General features: G+C 37.2%; 1 protein-coding gene across 8 annotated transcripts in view; it reads left to right on the forward strand.

Annotated features, from left to right (window-relative positions):
- Positions 1-22,281, forward strand: part of WWC2 (WW and C2 domain containing 2) — a 218,975-nt gene that overhangs the window by 108,618 nt on the left and 88,076 nt on the right. For 6 of the 8 annotated variants that reach the window (XM_065545722.2, XM_005556375.5, XM_065545723.2 and 3 more), the window contains 2 exons: positions 788-991; positions 1,821-1,897. In XM_065545722.2, the coding sequence (XP_065401794.1) occupies positions 788-991; positions 1,821-1,897 (281 nt within the window). Of the gene's footprint in view, positions 1-787; positions 992-1,820; positions 1,898-10,460; positions 11,982-22,281 lie in introns of those variants that run through there. The other 2 variants (XM_065545725.2, XM_074040800.1) reach the window with 1 other exon arrangement.

Consider the following 22,281-nt stretch of genomic DNA (forward strand, 5'->3'; position numbering starts at 1 on the left):
AACTCTAACTGGTCTGGGTTTTTTTTAAAAAAAGTCTCTGGTTGATTGTAGTTTGCAGAAGTGCAGAAGCAAGAACCAGGGCCTTAGGCTAGAGCATCCTTTGTAAACAGGACCAGGGTTTTGTTTGTTTGTTTATTTTTAAATTTCAGATCCACTGCGGACTCACTGATATTTTTGTAAACTACAAGAAAAAGTGAATTACTGAAAAAGTGAAAATGTATATACACAAAGAAATGCAAAATGTTTATCAACAGATAAACAATAACTGACTAAAATCGCTATAATGATTACAAAATGTTTTCTGTCTACTTCTGTCCTTACTGTTGTGGACATGAAACTGCGTTCATGGACTGGTATTGGTCTGCAGAGTAGACCAGCTTTGATTAGAGCTGATGCAGAGAGCAGTGTGGCTAGAGTCCCATATTAGGTGAATGAAGGTAGGTTGGGTCCAGATTATGCGGGACCTTGAGTGCTGGAATGAATAGCTTAGCTTTTATTCTGTAGGCACGGGGGAGCCACAGAATTCTTGAAAGGAATGATCTGATGGACAGCATCGTATGTGGTAGATTTATAGTGAGAATACATTGTTGATGAGAACCTGAAAGAGGAAGGAAGTTGATGGGACTGGGTAAAATGAAACTATAAAATTTCTGGAGAAGTCACTCCAGCACAGCTAAATAAACTCCTTAGAGGATACAAGAACTTAAGCTAGCCTACTCCCTAAAGTTTAAACAATCCGGAAAACAAAGTTAAATTCTAAAAAATACCCTCCACCTAATGTTTTCAGAAACCACACAGATAGAAGATCCAAGAAAACAATGGAGGGGGGAACAGGAGAAGATGCTCAAGGACTACCTCTCTGTGGCGCGGGATGCCCTCCGGACACAGAAGGAGCTGTACCATGTGAAGGAACAGAGGCTGGCGCTGGCCCTGGATGAATACGTGCGATTAAATGATGCCTATAAGGAAAAGTCAAGTTCTCGCACAAGCTGTAAGTACAGTGTGTCTATTCAGACTTTAGAAGTGGAGACCGAATTGTAGATAACAGAAGACCACTTACATTTCTATGGAGTTTAATTTTGAGTCCTTTTCCCTCCTAAGCAGGAAGAGTCTCTCAAAACCGTGAGAGGTGAAGGCACACCCCGGATTTTCTCACCCCCACTCCAGATAAAATAATCCCCGTTTGGGGGTTGTGCATGCCTTCTGTTTCTGTACCTGCCTCTGCCAGGTTGCCTTTTATGCATTTACGAGTTAATTTTTACCTTTTCAGAACAATGCAAGTAATTTGGCCCTGTTTGCTACTTTTGTACAATATTTTTAGTGGGGAGGAACTGCAACTATTACCTACAGTGTAATTTCTGTTGACCATCTGAGTTGATTTACCGCTCCCTCATCTCACAGATTGATTATTTGGAGCTGACTTTGTTTAAAGAAGCAGCTGTGATGAGCTCAGAAGTTCTGCTTAAATTATAAATTCCTTGATAATGCAAAACTCTGAAGTACTGCTGCAGTATAGTCCTCTAAGGACGTAGTGTGTATGAAATCCAGAAGAAAATTAAGCACCAAGGTCTTAATGATGTTTCTCTTTACAGAGTTTAAAAATATGGTAGAGGTTTGAAGATTACTTTTTATATTTAGGTGTCTGATAAATGACAATAAAGGAATTATAAAAAGAAAGCAGGTATTCACAGAAGCACATAAATCTTGTTTTTAGCTTCAGTAAATTCTTTTTTTCCCCGTGTACAGCTTCAAGAAATTATAAGCTGAGAACTAGTTATGCAACTTGTAAATAATTAGTTTTTCTTTTTTCTCTATAAAAGTATTCTCAGGATCTTCATCCAGTACTAAATATGATCCCGATATTTTAAAAGCTGAGATCTCCACTACAAGATTAAGGGTAAGAGGTTTAAATTGTGGTTCTGTGTTGACCCATATGCATAGAGTCTGAAGGCTGTGGAAGGGGCTCCAGCGGTCAGCTCTCACCCCGTGTGCTGTGGGAAACTCCGCTCACCCCCGATGAGTGGCCCTTCCGCCTTGATGTGAACAAGTTCAGAGCGTGGAATAGTCTTTATTATTGAGACAGTGCGTTCCATTATTGCGCAGGTTTTTGTTTGTTTGTTTTGTGAGATGAAGTCTCACTCTGTCCCCCAGGCTGGCTCACCGCAGTCTCCGCTTCCCAGGTTCAAGTGATTCTCCTGCCTCAGCCTCCCGAGTAGCTGGGATTACAGGCGTGTGCCACCATGCACAACTAATTTTAATATTTTTAGTACAGATGGGGTTTCACCATATTGGCCAGGCTGGTCATACTGGTCTTGAACTCCTGACCGCAAGTGATCTGCCCGTCTTGGCCTCCCAAAGTGCTGGAATTATAGGCGTGAGTCACTGTGCCTGGCCTATTGGGCAGTTTTATTGTTAGCAGTTAGAATATTGAATCAAAATTTGAGTCTTGTAACGTGCTTTCCCTCATTGTGCTGAGTTTTGTCCTTCAGAGTTAAGCCAAGCTGCTCTTTTGTCGGACAACCCAATATTTCAGGATGCCCACAACTGAAGTCAGACTTCACGAGGTCCTCGTAATGCCTCATGGAAAGGTGTTTCCTGAATCTTGGCCTGAATCTTTTTAACTAAACTGATGTTAAGGCCAGAGCTTGTTTATCCTTGATTTTTGGAATATTAAAGTCTGTTCACCAAGTAAATAAACTCATGTAACCAATACCCAGGTCCTGAACTGGGTTATTACCATGATTTCTCCTCATTATTTCCCTTCTCCCTAAAGGTGGTACTATGGCCTCATGAGCACTGAGGGTTAATTTTTCACCTGCTTTGAACTTCCTAAGACTGGATAGCGTATGTATTAATTTGATGGCTTGCCTTGCTCAATAGCATTTCAAGATCCACATTCATTTTTATTGCTATATAGTGTTCCACTTTTGTGTACATACCATAAATTCTTTATCTCATGTAATATTGATGTAAATTAAAGTTTATTTCAATTTCTGATTATTAAAAATTATGCCTTAATGTACATGTCTATTATACATGCATTATATGTGGAACACTTCTATGTTGACTCTTGAAAAGAAGATCAAATATACAGAGATAGAGAATAGAACACTGGTTACCGTGGACTTGGGGGTGGGGCGGAGGTGAGGGGAGATGAAATGGCGAGATGTGGTTCAAAGGATAAAAGGTGCAGATACGTAGGATGAACAAGTCTAGAGATGTAATGTACAACATGAGGACTCTAGGGAATAACATTGTATTGTATTAGGGATTCTTGTTAAATAAATAAGTAGATTTTGTGACAAAAAATGGTAATTGTGTGAGTTGCTAGATATGCTAATTTGCTTCACTGTAGTAATCATTTCACTATCTCCATGTATCCCATAACATCATGTTGTAAGCCTCAAATATACACAATAAAATTTATTTTAAAAAATACAACCATGGCTCACTTAACAATGGGCATACATTGTGAGAAGTGCATTGTTAGACAATTCCCTTGTCCTGTGTACATCACAGAGTATACTAATGCAAGCCCATGTGATAGGGCTACTACACCTCTAGGCTATATGCTATAGCCTGTTGCTTCTAGGCTACAAACCCGTACCGTATGATACTATACTGAGTACTGTAAGTACATATTGTAAGTACCTTCAGTACCTAGAATTATAACACACGGTGGTAAGTATTTGTGTATCTAAACTTATCCAACGGTAGAAAAGGCAGTGCGAGACATACCGTCTTATATGCAGGGAAATGTGAACATGTGGCACCTGACCGTACATATCTCAGCGGATACTGCCAAACGGTTTCAGCCCTTCTTACCTTCTCATGTCTGCACTAAGTCTCTCCGTTACTTTATGCACAGGCTTTTGCCTCCATCTCACAAGTTTTGAATTTTATATTTCCATTGTTATTCAGATCAAAATATTTTCTAACTTCCTTTATGATTTCTCATATGAGTGCATTGCTTAATTTTCAAACAATTGGAGCTTTTCTTTTATTATTGACTTCAACTTAAATACACTATATTTTTCAGTTCAAAAACTTACATTTGAAGCTGGGTGCAATGGCTCACACCTGTAATCCCAGCACTTTGGGATCCCAAGGTGGGAGGATTGCTTGAGGCCAGGTGTTCAAGACCAGCCTGGGCATCATAACGAGACATAATCTCTATTAAAAATAAAAAAAAAGTTTTAATCTCAGAATTTCTATTTGATTATTTTTCAGTTGTTTTTAGTTACTTGCCCAAATTCTGCACATTAATATGTAATTTTTGAACACTTCATCATCCCAGAGAGGATTTAGTTTTGTTTCTTCTAGGTAGTCAGGCCAGGGGCAGGTAATTTTAATATAATCATAATTTGAGCTGACTGCAGCCTGGGCTTTAATCCTTCTCTAAGGGCGGGCCTATTTCCAGTTTCCCTTTTCTTTTAGGGCAAAGCTCTTCAGAATCCCAGTTGAACTCCTGAGGTGTTTTAGCAGGGCCCCTTCTGTTGGATAGAGGCTGAACTTCGCGTCTCTTCCCTGTGCCTGAGCTCTGTGGGGCTGCCAGCCCTTCTCTGTGTCTCAGGTGCTCAGTCACTGCATACTCCCAGCCTTTCCCTTTCCTGTTGTGTGGGCAAATACCTCAAAAGCAGAAACAGTGCCATGTTTGGATTATGACAATGAGCTTCCCTTATCTTTTGGTTGGTTGGTTATTTATTTATTTATTTATTTTGACGGAGTCTTGCTCTGTTTCCCAGGCTGGAGTGCAGTGGTGCCATCTCAGCTGACTGCAACCTCTGCCTCCCGCCTCAGCCTTCTGAGTAGCTGGGACTACAGGTGCCCGCCACCACGCCTGGCTAATTTTTTGTATTTTTAGTAGAGATGGGGTTTTGCCATGTTGGCCGGGCTAGTTTCGAACACCTGACCTCGTGATCCGCCCGCCTCGGCCTCCCAAAGTGCTGGGATTACAGGCGTGAGACACCACACCCGGCTTCTTTTGGATCTTTAACACAAGTTCTTGCTGTCTTAGTTCTCGAGTGTCCTCAAATAGATTTTTTCTCATAATTTTTCTATTTCTTATTAGAAAAAGAGTATGAAAAAGGTTTTTCAAACAAGCTTACTGGAAGCAAAACCTCTCTTTAGTTTGGATTTCTTGATTTATGAAGTCATCATTCTATGTCACTGTACAATAAATACCGCTCCAGGGTGTCCTGGACCCTTTGTCAGTCCATCCGTAATTCTCTGTTCATGCAATGGTTTGTCAAATGTCTTGGTACTGTATCTCTGTACCGTGTCTATGTGTTTGTTTCTGTGATCTACTAGGCTAGATACCTTATCTTAAAAAAAAGGAAATGAAGACATTTCTGTCAAAACTTACTCTCAATAAACTCCAATACTCGAGCTGTGCACTTCTCAGCAAGTTATTATTACTTCCCTCTGAAATTTTCATCCTTTTCGTAGTTCTTATCTTTGCAAGACACATTGTAAATGGAACAACCACAATAAGCTGTTAATCTGTACACTTAGATCCTCTAAGAAATACGCAAACTGAGGGAGGGATTTAGAAACAGAAACATATTAGGATATCTCATGAAACCAACCATTTAGAAGGAAATGGAGCCCCATCCCAGTCAGGGGTAGCACAGGAAATCCCAAGTGGTCACCTTCCCCAGAATTGTCCTCTGATGTAGCAGAATCTCTTAGATTAAGCCTCTTCTATGCCAGGTTTAGTTCGCTCTTAATATCAGAGGCCTATATTATATATAACATATAATATTTATCACTTTGTGACCACAAAGATGAGTCAGAGAGAGACGCCCTCTTCAAGAAGGTGCTTCCCTCACAAAAAGAAGACAAGATATTCACAAGTAACTATAATTAAAGATCAGAAACGACACTGGCTTCATCCCTTTCATTAGTCCCCAGGTGCTTAACACTTCCTGGCAGTGTGAATGCCTTTTTAGAAATGCCGCCATAGCAGATTGGTCCGTGTGGACTGTGTTGCTGTTGTGATGTTTTGAGCTGTGTTTGAACACTTTGGCACAGATGATGCACTCTTTGGTATCTGTGTCCATTTTGACCAGGTAACACTTTAGGAATGGCCCAGCCATTCAGAAGTGGATGGGTAACTTGGCAGAGTCTGTTAGGTTTTGATAATCTGACCCTTCTTGGTTTGCATACTCTGTTAAAATCCTTTCCACAAATTAATGCCATAGGAGTAGTAACTCTTGAATAAATTAACTCATCGCTTTGGTGTCTTGGAGTACTTGTCTGCATTTTTGGTCACAATAACAATTTTTAAAGCATAGCCAAACACTAGTTTTATGCTTTAATGTTTTGTTGCAACAATATTAGCAGGTGTACCTCAGTTGTTTTACTGAAGTAGTACTAGTAGGTCAAGTATTTGGGAGTCATGTATTTAGAAGCACCTGTCTAAAATATGCTTCATGTTATATTATGGACATAAATATTGATGACCATTGGGCTTGTTTCCTCTTTGGTCAAATGGGTTAACAGTACTTCCTGATACCTTCTTTTTATTTGTGAAAATGGTAAAATGAATGAATTAGTGCATTTTATTAAGATACTCGTAACTTTTAAAGCTGGTGTTTAATTGCTTGAGAAAATCTCAATAGCTATTTTTCAGTAGCTATTTTTTTAAGGAAGAAGAATATAAACGTTTTTACTGCAAAATTTATTATTTATTTATAATAGATCTTAGGCCATAGTCACCTTGGGTTAAAATATAAACTCTCTCATGCAAATGAAACTTTAAATTCAATTGCCGTTATTAAAATAACACAATACCGAAGTTTACAAATAAGTGAAAATTTTGTGGAGAAAGTTTTTGGCTAATTTTTGTGAAATTTTCACCATTGTTAAACCTAAATGAAGTGTTAGAAATGTAAAAGAAAGTCTTTAGAAATACAAATGTATTTGAGAAGTGTATTGAGTACCTATTGCATGTGCTTTAATACAACTTTTCATTTTGTAAGAGTGAAGAACAAAGACCCCTTTGGTTAAACTATTTACACACCATTCCAAACACATAGCTGGCTAGGGGGCACTGTTATTAATAACAGTATACTATCTTTTGTTCTCAAGTATGTACTGCTCACACATTGTTAATATAGACCCACTTTGAATTCGTTTTAGCAGTGGTGATGAACTTAGAAAAGCCATCCACAGTCTTAGCTATTTGTAATCTTGGAGACAGATGTAAAAGAATGACAGTCAGATTTAAAGTTCAGTTTGTAACTAGGAGTAAAGTAATTGACTAATGTGCACATCAAAATATGATACTTTAGCCAATTATCTAACAGAGCAAAAATAATATCAGTATTTTTCAAATAAAAAGAAATATACCGGCCGGGTGCAGTGGCTCACGCCTGTAATCCCAGCACTTTGGGAGGCCTAGGTGGGCGGATCACCCGAGGTCAGGAGTTCGAGAGCAGCCTGACCAACATGGAGTAACCCCATATCTACTAAAAATACAAAATTAACCAGGCGTGGTGGTGCATGCCTGTAATCCCAGCTATTGGGGAGGCTGAGGCAGGAGAATTGCTTGAACCCGGGAGGCAGAGGTTGCAGTGAGCCAAGATTGCACCATTGCACTCCAGCCTGGGCAACAAGAGCAAATCTCCATCTCAAAAAAAAAAAAAAAAAAAAAAAAAAAAAGAAAAAAGCCTTTGGAGAATATAAATTGCTACAAATATTCTCTCTTGACTAGACATGAGAGAGATCCTTATTCTTACACTACGTTTACAATTTAGCTTACATTTCAAGTTCTTTCAGCTGTGACTTAACTTTCTTTTAAGGTGTTGAAAGAGAATGATGCTAACTTGCAACACCAAACTGTAGATAAGGTTATTCTTAGGATGTTTGGAAATGAATTTGTATTGTACAGTAGCTCCCCCTTATTCATAGGGCATATGGCCCAGGCCTCCCAGTGGATACCTGAAGCCCTGGATAGCACTGAACCCATTGTACACTGTTTTCTCCTATACAGCCATACCTGTGATAAAGTTTAACTTATGAATTAGGCATAGAAGATTAACAACAATGACTAATAATAAAATTGAACAGTCATCGCATTATACTTTAATACAAGTTATATGGACGTGGTCTGTCTCTCTCTCAAAATATCTTATTGTATCATAGTCATCTATTTTTGGACCACAGTTGACTGCAGGCAACCTAAACTGCAGAAAGTGAAACTGTGGATAAGGGAGGACCATTGTAGTTAGTGTTGGGTTAGAAAATAGTGCAACAGTCAGTGAATTTTGAGTGAAATTAGGAATGAGATGACTTGACTTACATTCGCTAAAAAAAAAAAAAAAAAGCAAGACAGAAAATGAGAGATTCTCTTTAATGTAAGAACTGGTGTTATCTAATACAACATGGTAGTAACTTGAAATAATTAAAATGTATAGCACAGTAGTGTCTTTTTTCAAAAGCATACTCAGAATTTGAATAGAGTGAATCTTAATACTTAATCACATTTATTGATTTTCTAATGTTTTATTTCTCTTGCTATCTCTGTATGAGTTTGGTCTCCTTTTCTAGCTTTGAAGGGTATGAAACTGCAGGCTAAATATGTATTTTAAAAAAGAAATCATTTATTGGCACTATGTTGTTGAGGAGGAGATACTTAGTTTCTCTTCACCTAGATAAGTCACCATGTCAATCTCTACACATCCTAATTCTTAAATACTCTTATATCCATAATGCTTGTGGCATTTTACAATATTAAAAGCAATTAACTTTTCCTGCTAGAGAATATATAATCTGAGCAAACAGGATTGACAGGAAAATAATCACTCATAAATGATCTATTTTAAATGATTCTATAAAGCCTACAAAGCTCATTTGCTCATATTTTGAAGGTCATAGGAGCTAAGCTTTGTGGAATGGTATGAGATAAAGATATAATGAATGCATTCAAACCAACACTTCCTTATATTTTGGCACTTTTCTTTAACATGTACACAATAAATACATTGACCTAACATGTTCACATTGAATTTTGAATCAACCTCCTGACGCCATGACAGTGAAGCAGTGAGAGTATGAAATAGCTATTTATTCTACATATGTTTTGCGATCTTTAGTGTCCTTGGGTGCACATTTATTTCTAGAGCTGAGGGTGGTAGACATAATACTCTGAGCTTCTACTTAATGAAGGCATCAGAATTTTAGCTCCTTCAAGATGTAAGGGAATAATTCGAGACTCATCAATTGGATGACAGTTTTAGATGTGTCTTTAGAGAGAAGGTGATATTGGTGAAATAGGCTCAACAAGAAGACATTTTGCCTAAAATTCAGGCTGTCAAAATCGTGTGAATATATTTTAAAAGATCCAGCTTACTTGTTGCCCATGAAAGATTAACTACTACAAGAATTGCCCTCTAACAGCAGGTAATTATTGAGAACTGGACAAAATCTAGGAAACAGCTGTTTTCAGACTTCAGTTAACAGTAGAAGACTGTAATTCTTAACTGAAAGGAAACAGATGAAGTGAGCCCTGGGATTGCACTGTTCGCAGTATGAGGAGAAAGACCCAAACATAGTCTAGTGGCGTGCATGAGTTGATGAGACAGAAGAGAAAAGTTCATTGGCGGAGAAGTGACTAGAATATAGAGGAAATACCAGAGAGGAGGGAGCTACAGAGACAGAAGGGAGCAAGAGCAGGCAGGTGCCAGTCTAGAGATTTCTAGTAGGGTCTCCTCAAATCTTTGACTTGAATACTGATTGAGTATCCATGGTACAAATACCATAAGACTGGAGAAAGAAAGTGATCGGACAAACAGTTCTCGGAGCTCACATAGGGCTGGGAATAGTTTGTGTTTCCGTCAACCAGCATAGAGACATAGAGCCTTGAAAAGAAACATCAGAAGAGTAATGCCATAGTAGTGGGACCAAATTAGTCTGAGGCTAAGGCTGCATTGGACTTATTCTAACAAAAATTGAAAGCAAACATTGAAAGGATCAGATTGATTTAAAATAATTTATTTGTGTGCTAGAACAAAGTCCAGGGTCCTTCAAGATAATACGATAAAATCCAGCACCAAGAATGTAAAATTCACAATGGCCAGTATCTAGTCCGAATTTTTCTTTTTTTTTTTTTTTTTTTTTTTTTTTGAGACGGAGTCTCGCTCTGTCGCCCAGGCTGGAGTGCAGTGGCCGGATCTCAGCTCACTGCAAGCTCCGCCTCCCGGGTTCACGCCATTCTCCGGCCTCAGCCTCCCGAGTAGCTGGAACTACAGGCGCCCACCACCTCGCCCGGCTAGTTTTTTGTATTTTTTAGTAGAGACGGGGTTTCACCATGTTAGCCAGGATGGTCTCGATTTCCTGACCTCGTGATCCACCCATCTTGGCCTCCCAAAGTGCTGGGATTACAGGCTTGAGCCACCGCGCCCGGCCCCTCTAGTCAGAATTTTTCACGTGTGTTGGGAATGAGGGTAGTGTGGAGGGGCAAAAGAGAGTTTACCAAGAGGGCATCAGGAAGCCTTCGAGAGTGTTAGATATATTCCAGAAGTGTATTGACAGTTAAATGTGTATATACACGTGTCAACACTTATCAAAGTATGTACTTTAAACATAAGCACTTTATTGTATGCTAGTTATACATCAATAAAGCTGTTAAAAATGATCAGGTATGCAAAGAAGCAAGAAAATATGATCCACAACAAAAAGAAGAAATGACAGGTACAATTTAATTAGCAGACAAACATGTTAAAACATGTTATACATATGCTCAAGAATGTAAAGGAAAATGTGAAAATGGGGAGAAAAAATATATTAAAAAACAAAATGGAACTTCTATAGATTAAAAATACGATATCAGAAATAAAATAACTGTATGAGAGTAACAGCTGATTATGTATTACCAAATAAAAGATCAGTGAAGTTAAAGACACAGGAATAGAAACTACCCAAAATGAATTACACAGAGAAAACAAAGTCTGGTAAAAATTTAACAGCATATCTGTATCCTGTGGTTCAGTATCAAATAGTTTGACATGTGTAATTAAAGTCTCCTAGAAACAGCAGCGAAGGAAATCACAAAATTTATTTGCAGAAACTGAAATTATTAATCCATCAATATAGGAAATTCAACAAACCCAAGGCAGAATAAAAAAAAAAAAGATCATACCAAAGCACGTCATAATCATCTTGCCAGAAATCAATGATAAAGAGAAATTCTTAAAAGTAGCCATAGAAAAAGACATAATGTACAGTGGAATAAAGACAAGAATTACAACAGACTCCTCATCAGAAATAATACAAACTACAAGACAATGGAATGATATTTCAAGAGTACCAATACTAAAAGAAAAACTGTCAACCTAGATTTCTATACCTCGTGAAAATGTCTTTTAAATTGAAGGCAAAACAACCAGTATAAAAATGGGCAAGAGACTTCAATAGACATTTCTCCAAAAGATATACAAATGGCCAGCCAATAAGCGTATGAAGAGATGATAAACATCACTAGTCACGAGGGAGATTCAAATCAAAATTACAATGAGATATCACTGCACACCTACTAGGAAAGCTATTACTTAAAAACAAAACTGACTAACACAGGTTGGACATTGATATACAAGTATCTGTTTGAGTCACTGCTTTCAGTGCTTTGGGGTATATATCCAGAAGTGGAATCGTTCGATCACAAGGTAATTCTAAATTTAACTTTTTGATATATGTCTATATAGATTTTGATACATACCTTCTAATCTAGGAGGAGATTTGTTAAAAAGAATTGGCTCACACAATTATGGGAACTGGCAAGTCCAGATGTGCAGTGTGGACTGACGAACTGGAGGCACAGGAGAGCCAGCACAGTTCCAGTCCAAAGACCAGCAGCCTGGAGACCCAGGAAAGCTGATGAAGGGGATGAAGTCTGAAGACTGGCAGGCAGAGACCCAGGAAAGCTTGCAGCGCAGATGAAGTCCAAAGGCAGTCTGTTGAATTCCTGCCTGTTTAGAGAGGTCAGTTTTTTTATTCTGATCAGGACTTCAACTGATTAGATGAGGTATACTCACATTATGGAGGGCAGTCTGTATACTCAGAGTTCACCAGTTTAAAAATCTTATCCAAAAATATCCTCCAGATTGACACATGAAATTAACTATTACATGCCTACAACCTATATGTCTATCACAGGTGAATGTCAGCAAAATATGGCATATACGTATAATGCAATATTATTAAGCTTTAAAATGCAACGTAATTCTGATACATGCTACAACATGGATGAACCTTGAAAACGTTATGCTAAGTGAATAAAGTCAGACACAAAAGGACAAATATGATTCATCTTATATAAGGTACCTAGAATAAGCAATTTCATAGACACAGAAAATAGAATAGTGGTTACCAGGGGCTGAGGAAGAAGAGAGAGGGGAGTTACTGTTTAATAGGTACAGAGTTTCAGTAAGACAATGAAAAAGTTCAGGAAATGACCAGTGATGATGGTTGCACTTAATACCACGGAATTGTATACTTAAATGGTAAATCTTACATGTATATTTTACCACAAAATTAAAGAATAAAATAATTTTTCAGACAAACAAGAGAACTGATTGCCTGCAGAACTGGAATATATTAGATGTTAAAGGTAATCTCTTCAAGCAGAGGGAAAATGATACCACATGGAACTTTGGAACTAAATAAAATAATGAAAAATGTTAGAGATCTTACATATTCAAATACAAGACTTTTTAAATAATTTGAAGCCTCTTTAAATAAAAATGCCTAAACAAAGATAATAAAATATGTTGTGAGGCTTATAAAATATTTAAAAGCAAAATATAAGACAAAATATCACAAAGAATAGGGGAGAATGGAAGGATGCTGTCTAAGGCACTTTGACTATTCATAAAGTAGTGACTTTTATTGGCAGTAGGCTGCATATTTTATACACTAGAGCAAACTTTTTCTGTAAAGATCCAAATAGTAAATATTTTAGATGTTGCAGGTATAGTAAGCAGAATTCTAAATATTTTCCAGTCCTCCAAGATGTTCACCTCCCCCACCTTTCCTAGTATACATGACTTTCATAATTTCCAGGCTGAATATGATTCATTATTTAATATGGCAGAGTTAAAGATAGAGAAATTATCCTGGGGGGCAGAGAAATTATTCTGGGGGATTGGAGGTAACACAAGCCCTTTAAAGACAGAGTTTCTCTGGCTGGTTGTCGAGGAGGACATTAGATGTCAAAGCATAAGAGGGTTTAAATGTACCATTGCTGGATTACAGAGGGAGAGGCCAACATGGGAAGAAACTGAGAGTGACCTTGGCTGATAGCCAGCAAGGAATTCAAGTCTCAGTCCTAGAGCCACAAGGAACTGAATGTTGCCAACAGTGAGAATGAAGTTAGGAGTGGGTTTTTCTACAAAGCCTCAGATGACAACTCAGCCTGGCTAACACCCTGATTGCAGCTTTGTGATAATTTGACCAGAGAACCCAGAGAACCTAGTGAGCTATTAAATAGCTGTAATTAATTTTAAGCTGCTAATTCTGTGTTAGTTTGTCCTGCAGCATCAGTAAACTCGTATAGCAGACCATGTGTGGTCTCTGGTGCAGATTTTTGCTCTTTTTTTTCTACTTTTCTTGGATAATAGTTAAAAATTTGCAAACCTTTATTAACTTGTGGGCCATAAAACAAAAACAAAAAACAGGCCACAAGATGAGCTGTCATTTGCTGATTCCTGCCCTAGAGTATCCACTAAAAAAAAAAAAAAAAAAAAAAAAAAAAAAAAAAAAAAAAGAGGTATCACTTTTAAGCCAATAAGGGAGATAAAATGGAATCATTAGAAAAAATTTAGTTAACCCAAAAGAAGGCAAGAATAGAGGAAGAAAATACGACAATAAGAAAGCTAATATACTAAGTGTATTAATAAATGGCCTAAATGCTCCAGTTAAAAGGCAGAGATTATTAGAATGGTTAAAACGAGACCCAATTTCATGATGGCTGTAACAGACCTGCTTTAAATATAAAGGCCTAGATAGGTTAATTAAAATATTAAAGATGATATATCATGAAAATACAAATCCAAAGAATGTTGCAGTTGTCATATTAATATCAAACTAAACTTCAGAACAAGGACTATTACTAGAGATTTTATAATTTTAAATGGATCAGTTCATCAAAGGACATAAGAATCTTAAAGATGTATGCTCATACTAACAGAGCTTCAAATACCTGGAATAAAGGCCAATACAACTGCAAGGTGAAGGACAAATCTCTAATTATAGTTGGACATGATAGAATATGTAGCCAGATAATCAGCAATGCTGTCAAAAGATGTAAGCAATACCGTAGACCAACTTGATCCAATTAACATTTATAAAATAGAACATACCATTTAAAAACAGCAGAAGGGCACGTGGAACATCACAAAGGTAATCCTTACCGTAGAATATGAAAAGAAGTCTCAGTACATTTAAGGGGACTCAAATTCATGCAGAGTGTAACTATAGTGGAATCAAACTAGACAACATAAACAGAAATATATCTGGAAAAATTGTCAAATACTTGAAAAATATTAGCATACTTCTCAATAATTCATTGGCCAAGGAAGAAAGCACATGAGGAACATTTAAAAATATTTTGAACTAAACAAAAGGGAAAATACACTGTATAAACATTTGTTGGGTATAGCCACAGCAGTGTAACGGGAAGCCATTAGGAAGTGGAAGTCTCATACGTTGCTATGGGAATGCAAAATGGTACAACCTTTTTGGGAAGCAGGTTACTGATTTCTTACAAAGTTAAACATATATTTAACATACTAGCAATCCCACTTACAGGTATTTACCCAATATAAATGAAAGCATATACCCACACAAAGACTTTAGTGTAAATATTTATGAGAGCTTTATGCTTGTTAGCCTAAACTGGGAACCAGCCTAAATGTCCATTAATAGATAAATGGATAAACAAATTGTGACATATCCATAAGATGTAATTTAAAAGGAACAAGTTACTGATACAACATGGATGAATTTCAAAAACAGTGAAAGTTTAGTGCTTGCTAGGGGCCAAGTAGGGATAGACTATAAAGAGGCATGAGGAAATATTTTGGTGGTTGTCCTAGCGGTACATGATTATATGTACTTGTCTGAACTCATCATATTGTACATTTAACATTTGTGCTGTTTATTATAAATTGGGTAAAATACCATTTTTTATGTGGGAGGAAAAGATTCAGATGAATAATTATTGGAACTAATAAGGTAAGTGGAATCTATATGTATTATATATATGTAAAATCTTTTAACATATCTATGATAGCCATTCATAATATATAAAATCACATTCACATTAGCAAACCCAAATCATAAAATATCTAGAATTAACTTTTATCAAGAAATACAGTGGCCCTATCTAGAGAAAATTGTAAAACATTTTTGAGGGATATAAATGAAAATTTTAACAAATGAAAGACAGATATTTTAAAAAATAGAAACAATATAAGAATGCAATATCAAAATCCTAATTTGGGAGTGTAGGAGGGGGAACAGGATAGAAATTTTCAGAATATCATCTGGACATGTTACTAGAGCAAATTTACCCTACATTTAAAAATATATTTATGTGTCCAGGCATGGTGGCTCACACATGTAATCCTAGCACTTTGGGAGGCTGAGGCGGGCAGATCACTTGAGGCCAGGAGTTCGAGACCAGACTGGCCAATGTGGTGAAAACCCATCTCTACTATTAATAAGAATACAAAAATTAGCCGCATGTGGTGGTGCACACCTGTCGTCCCAGCTACTTGGGAGGCTGAGGCACGAGAATCGCTTGAACCTGGGAGGTGGAGGGTGCAGTGAGCCAAGATTGTGCCACTGTACTCCAGCCTGGGTAACAGAGTGAGATGCTGTCTCAAAAAATAAAATAATAATAAAAGTATAGTTATGTGCCAAATAAATGACACTGCAGTCAATGACCAAACCACATACATATGATGGTAGTCCCATGAGGTTATAATGCCATGTTTTTACTGTACCTTTTCTATCTTTAGCTATGTTTAGATATACAAATGCTTACAATTATGTTATAGTTGCCTGTGTTTTTCAGTACAGTAGCATGCTGTGCAGGTTTGTAGCCTAGGACAATAGGCTATGCCAAATGGCCTAGGTGTGTAGCAGGCTATGCTATCTGGTTCTGTGTAAGTGTACTCTGTGATGTTCACATGATAGCAGAATTGCCCAACATCATATTTCTAAGAATGTAACCTGATGAAGTGACACATGACTATACTTTATGATGGGAAATACTAAGCAGTATATATCAGTAGAGAGAATAGTATAATTTTCTCCCATATTTCCATCACATCTCATCCATTTTATCTTTTACTTTCACCCTACGCTCTGAATTATTTTGATGACAATTTGAAATAGTGTATCATTCACCTGTAAACATTTCAGCATATATTTTTAAAGCTAAGAAGAAAGTACAATGCCATTATTATTTTTGAAAAGTTAACTAGAATTCTTTACTGCTGTCCTATTTTTGAAAAGTTAACTCTAATTCTTTATTGCTGTCCAAATGCCTTGTCAATATTTATGTTTCTCATTTGTTTTTCTATTGGCTTGTTTGAATCAGGGTCTAAATATGGTCTATATATTGCAGTTGGTAAATAAACCTCTGAAGTCTAATTTTGTTTTTTATTTATTGCCTTTTTTTGAGATGGAGTCTCACTTTGTCTTGCCCAGGAGTCTTGCCCAGGCTGAAGTGCAGTGCTGCAATCTCCGCTTACTACAGCGTCTGCCTTCTGGGTTCAGGTGGTTCTCCTGCCAGCTGGGACTATAGGCAGCTGCCACCATGCCTGGCTAATTTTTGTGTTTTTAGTAGAGACGGGGTTTTGCCATGTTGGCCAGACTAGTGTCGAACTCCTGACCTCAGGCGATCCGCCCACCCGGCCTCCCAAAGTGCTGGGATCACAGGTGTGAGCTGCTGCACCCAGCTGAGGTCTAATTTTAATCACCCTCTTTTCTTTGTAACTTAAAAAAAAAAAAAAAAAAAAAACTAGGTCAGTTGTAGAATTCCCCACTGTCTGATTTTTGTGTCTTACATGCCCATGGTGTACTTGAACAAATTCCTTTGTTCCTATAATGGCTGTAAATTATTAATTAGATGTAGAGGATTATGAGATCTAGTTTTTTGGGGGCAGAGACATTCATCATGGGTTGTGCTGTATATATCCATCAGGAAGTGCATGTCTCTTTTTTTTTATAGTAGTAGCAACTTATGATTGTCTAGATTGATTATTTCATTAGGGATTGCAAAAATATTATAGTTTAAGTATACCATTCCTTATTTATTTATTTGTTGGAATGCCTCTATAAAGAGAAACTTTCCCCCTGCATCACCACTTCTGTTTGTTGTTTACTGATCCTCAGCTCATATTGGAAAGACAGATGAAATGATAAGCTACGCCCTATCTCTGTCTAGCACCTGCCAGAGATAACCAACAGAGTTGAGGTTTTTGTTTAGATTTTTGTTTTTTTTGAGACGAGTCTCACTCTGTCACCCAGGCTGGAGTGCACTGGTGCCATCTCAGCTCACTGCAACCCCCACCTCCTGGGCTCAAGCGATTCTTGTGCCTCAGCCTCCCGAGTACTGAGATTACAGGCATGTGTCACCACACCCAGCTAATTTTTGTATGTTTAGTAGAGATGGGATCTCACCATATTGACCAGGCTGGTCTCAAACTCCTGACCTCAAGTGATCTGCCCGCCTCCGCCTCTCAAAGTGCTGGGATTACAGGCGTGAGCCACTGCACCTGGCCTGTTTGTTTAGGTTTTAAAGTATCAATTTGTGCTCACAGATTTAAACATAACTGATATGTTTTAGGTCATTGTAATTATTATGCTTATTAATCCACAAATTTTCCTGTCTTGGGATATAGGAACCTCTTTGTATTGACTCCTCATACCTTTGATCCTAGTATTCTGAAAGTTTTCTTTTACTCTGGCCTGAAAAGATGTTTTTGACTTTTTTTGCACTAGACCTGGAATCAGACATTATTGAAGAAACTCTGATTCTTTTTGTAAGATGTTGTATTTGCAGACCACACACTATATGCATGAGTGTTTATTGCAACTGAATTGGCAGTTGTGTGTAAGTTCTTGTCTTACTATATTTAAAACACATACATTACCAGTAATCACAACAGTGTGATAGTGACACAAAAATAGGAAGATCGATGGAACTGAACATCCACAAATAGGCAGAAACATCTTGTTGAATTTAAAATATAATAAAAGTAGCGTTTTTTAATGATTAGAATAAAACTGGATTATTCAGTGAATGTGTAAGGATATCTCTTTGCCCATGTTAAAAGAAATTAAATAAAGGTGAAAAGAAAATAAAGGTGAGTCTGTACCTTACTTTTTGTATCGAAATAATTCCAGATGGACCAGTGATTTAAATGTGAAAAGTCCAATCATGGACTCATTTAAATTAGTCACAAAACATGTAAAGAAAAGATTGAGAAAACAATGGGGAGTAGCAGACAAAGCCAACCTGATGGTGAGACATTTTAAAAATCAAATGCAATAACTAACAGGATGAGAAGCCTTTAGTCATTCATTCATTAAGCAGTTATTTATTTAGTGCTTCATATATGCCAGACACTGTTTTACACAAATGATGTAGCAGAGAACAGATACATTTCAGCCACTATTCTAGGCAGTGAGGTATAGCATAAACAAACAAAAGTAACTGCTCTCATGGAGCTTATGCTGTATTGGGGTGGGGAGATTTGAACAACTAAGTTAATAAGCTTGGTCTAATGATTGTGTGTGGAGCCCACCAAATAATGAATGCAGATTTCTTTCCATTACTCATGAAAATTAACCACATGCTAGTCATAAAGCTGCCCTTAAAAAATTAATACAGTGGATTATGATCATACTGAGCATACTGTCCAGCCTAGATGCCAGCTAAGTTAGAAGTCAATAACAAAAAGCCAAAAAATGCAGAACTCTTCTGTGAAACTTTTTTTTTTTTTTTGATACAGGGTCTTGACTCTGTCATTCAGGCTGAGTGCAGTGGCGGAATCACAGCTCGCTGCAGCCTCAGCCTCCCAGAGTCAGACGATCCTCCCGCCTCAGCCTCCCAAGTAACTGAGACCACAGGTGGTATACTACCATGCCTGGCTAATTTTTATATTTTATGTAGAGACAGGATTTTGCCATGTTGCCCAGGCTGGTCTCAAACTCCAGGGCTCAAGCAACCCACCTGCCTTGGCCTACAGGAAACTTTTACACATACTATTTTCAGTATAATCTATGGGTTAACAAAATTAAATAGAAATATAGGAATAGTTAGAATTAAGTGGTCACAAAAATACGTATACATTTTGTAGGCTACAACTAAAGCAGTTTTTAGTAGGGAATTTATATAGGCTTAAATAAAGAAGAATATTAACAATAACTAAGCTTTGCATTAAAAAACTTAAGGAACAGACTAAACTGAAAGAAAGGAGAAATAAAGACAATAATTAATGAAAATTTTAAAATTGGTACAATAGAATAGCTCTGCAATATTTAAAAGCTGGAAAACAAACAAACACACCAAATCAGGCTTTGTCAGGTTTTCACAAGAAGAGAGAAAGCACCAAAAAGCCAACATTAGGGGACTTTTTTTCTCCAACCATTCAGTGGACAATATGTCCACACTGTATGTCTCCTTCTAGTGATAACTAAAAATTGTGAATGTAATATAAATGATGATAAATAAAAGTCTGGATAAGGTAGAAAGAAGGATATTGTAGAGACTGTACACCAGGCTCAGAACTCAGAATAGTAAGTAGGACACTAAAGCTGGCTTTGCCCTGAGGAAATTTGATAAGCTAGGTGAATTTTCCCTTCTATTGTGTCCCTTTCCTGGTGTTATGGTGACAGACCCCAGCTGCATAAAGTGGGGACTCACACAGACACTAAACCTTCAGTGTAAGAATACTAGAATTCAGCCAGCCAAACCACCCTAGCATACGTCCCACCACCACCACTGCTGCTTGTTGAAGACAGCAAGAAAGGTTGCCTATCTAGAGCAACAATGCTAGGTAGATAAAGGAGAGAAAAAAAACCACTGGGACCATTGGATTTATCACCAGCAGATACCCCTGAATTCACACTTACCTGGATGGTCTGAAAAAGCCCAAGCTAAACACTTAGCTGTGACAGTTGAAGCGGTGACAAGATGGTTGTGCTTCCAGTCACTTGCAGATGCACGTCTTCTCCAGAGTAATGCACCTTCAACTAGTGCCTTCAGTAGGAAAGTATGAACACATAGCCCAAATCACAGATGTACAGAGAACAAAGAACTGGCAGGAAAAAAGCAGACAATAGAATTTGATCTTGAGATGCTTCAGATTTTTGAGAAGTTAGAGAAAATAGGAAATATCCATGTGTAACATGTTTTTAAGAAATAAAAGAGATTGAAAATATAAGTAGGGAAGATACCATGAAAATGATCAAGAAAATACGGAAACAAACTAAGTAGAACTTCTACAAATTAATCATTTAATGAATTAAAAATCAAAGCTGGTGGGGGATTATTTGCAAAGGTCCAAAATTAGCAAGCAATAGCTTATTTTTTCATACCAATCGTGTTGTTTTTATACCTTCAGTGTTCTATGAGAAAATAACCATTAATCAGTATTTTATACGCAGCAAAACATCTTTCATGCATATGGGTGAAATAAAGACATTTTCAGACAAAGTTTGAGAGTAATGTATGGCATCAGTTTTTCACTATATTACTAAAGCAGGAAAGGAGAGAAAATAAAAAATACAGGGCAAATGAGTCTAATGTAAGATAATAATGTAAATCTCGGTGTATCAATAATTAGAATTAAGTGTAATTGGATTAAATGCTCTAGTTAAAAAGACAACGGTTAAAAGACTGGGTTTGGAAAGAAATCTACCGATATGATACTTAAAGAGACACCTAAAAACAAAGATACAGAAAAGTTAAAAGGATGGGAAGAAAAAGATATACCAATCAATTCCTAACCAGAAAAAAGCTGGTATACACAAATAAGTAAATGAAGCTTTGTTAATGTCAGAAGTGATAGATTTTATGGCAAAATGCTTTACTGAAAAAAAAAAGACCATTGAATCTGTAATATGTCCGTTAAAATGTGGGCCCCAAAATATGTAAAGCAAAAATTGGCAGAAAATCCACAATCATAGTGAGAGATTTCAATATAACTTTTGGTATTTGATAGATTAAGCAGATTAAAAAATTAATAACAGTATAGAATAGGTAAATACACGTGATTGATAAACTTTAATTAATGTATACAACATGGATCTTATGCTGTATTCGGGTGGGGAAAAATGGGGAGCAAAAATATTTTTCAAGCACATTTAGCACATTCATGAAAACTGGCCACATTTGGGCCATTAGACTTGTTTCAGTATATTTAAAAGTATTGGTCAGACCACATTCTCTGACTGTAGTGAACCTGTTAGAAATTCATTAAAAAATAACAACAAAGCTGTTTCCCACCTTTCAGAAGAGCTGAAATCCAAAAGACGAACAATATGAAGCATTATTAAGGATGTGGAGCAGCTGGAACTCTTTACTGCTGGTGGGAAACTGGCCTTCCCTAATAAAGCTGAACGTGTGCACACCTGTTGCCACGCAGCCCCACCCTGGAACAGAGTGGTTGTAGTGTGTAGCCTCGGTCTGGAATTAGCCTAGGTCTGGAAGTATGTCTGTAGCGGACTGGATGAACGCTTTGTGTATGGTCGTGCGGTAGAACCTCATCTAGCAGTGCGGATCAGTGTACACAACTGCATGCAACAGCACAGTGTTGAGTGGGTGAAGCTAGACAAAAGAGTACACACTGTATGAGTCCACTTATATTAAGTTCAGAAAAGACAAAACTATTTACAGGCCTAAATGTTGAGATAATGGTTACTTTTAGGGAAAAGGGAAGGTTTAGTAATTTGGAGGGGCACAAGAATGGCTTCTAGGATTCTGATAATGTGTTGTTTCTTCAACTGTTGGCCTTTCCCTGGGTGTTTCTACTTCGAGGACACTCATTGAGTTGCTATGCCTAGAGTTTTTTTATTTTCAGTTTCTGTGTTGTACTTCTAGGGAACTTTTAAGCTAAATAATTTGGAAGTCTAGAGTAATACACTTCTAAATAATGGGTCAAACATATATGTATATTCTTTGCTAAAATTAGTGAGTGAAACTTTGAAAAAGAGGATAGTTGCATCGCTTCAAAGTGTCTCCCCTCAAATTTGTATTATTTGACT

The sequence above is a fragment of the Macaca fascicularis genome, chromosome 5 (assembly GCF_037993035.2).
Source record: "Macaca fascicularis isolate 582-1 chromosome 5, T2T-MFA8v1.1".
NCBI classification, from domain to species: domain Eukaryota; kingdom Metazoa; phylum Chordata; class Mammalia; order Primates; family Cercopithecidae; genus Macaca; species Macaca fascicularis.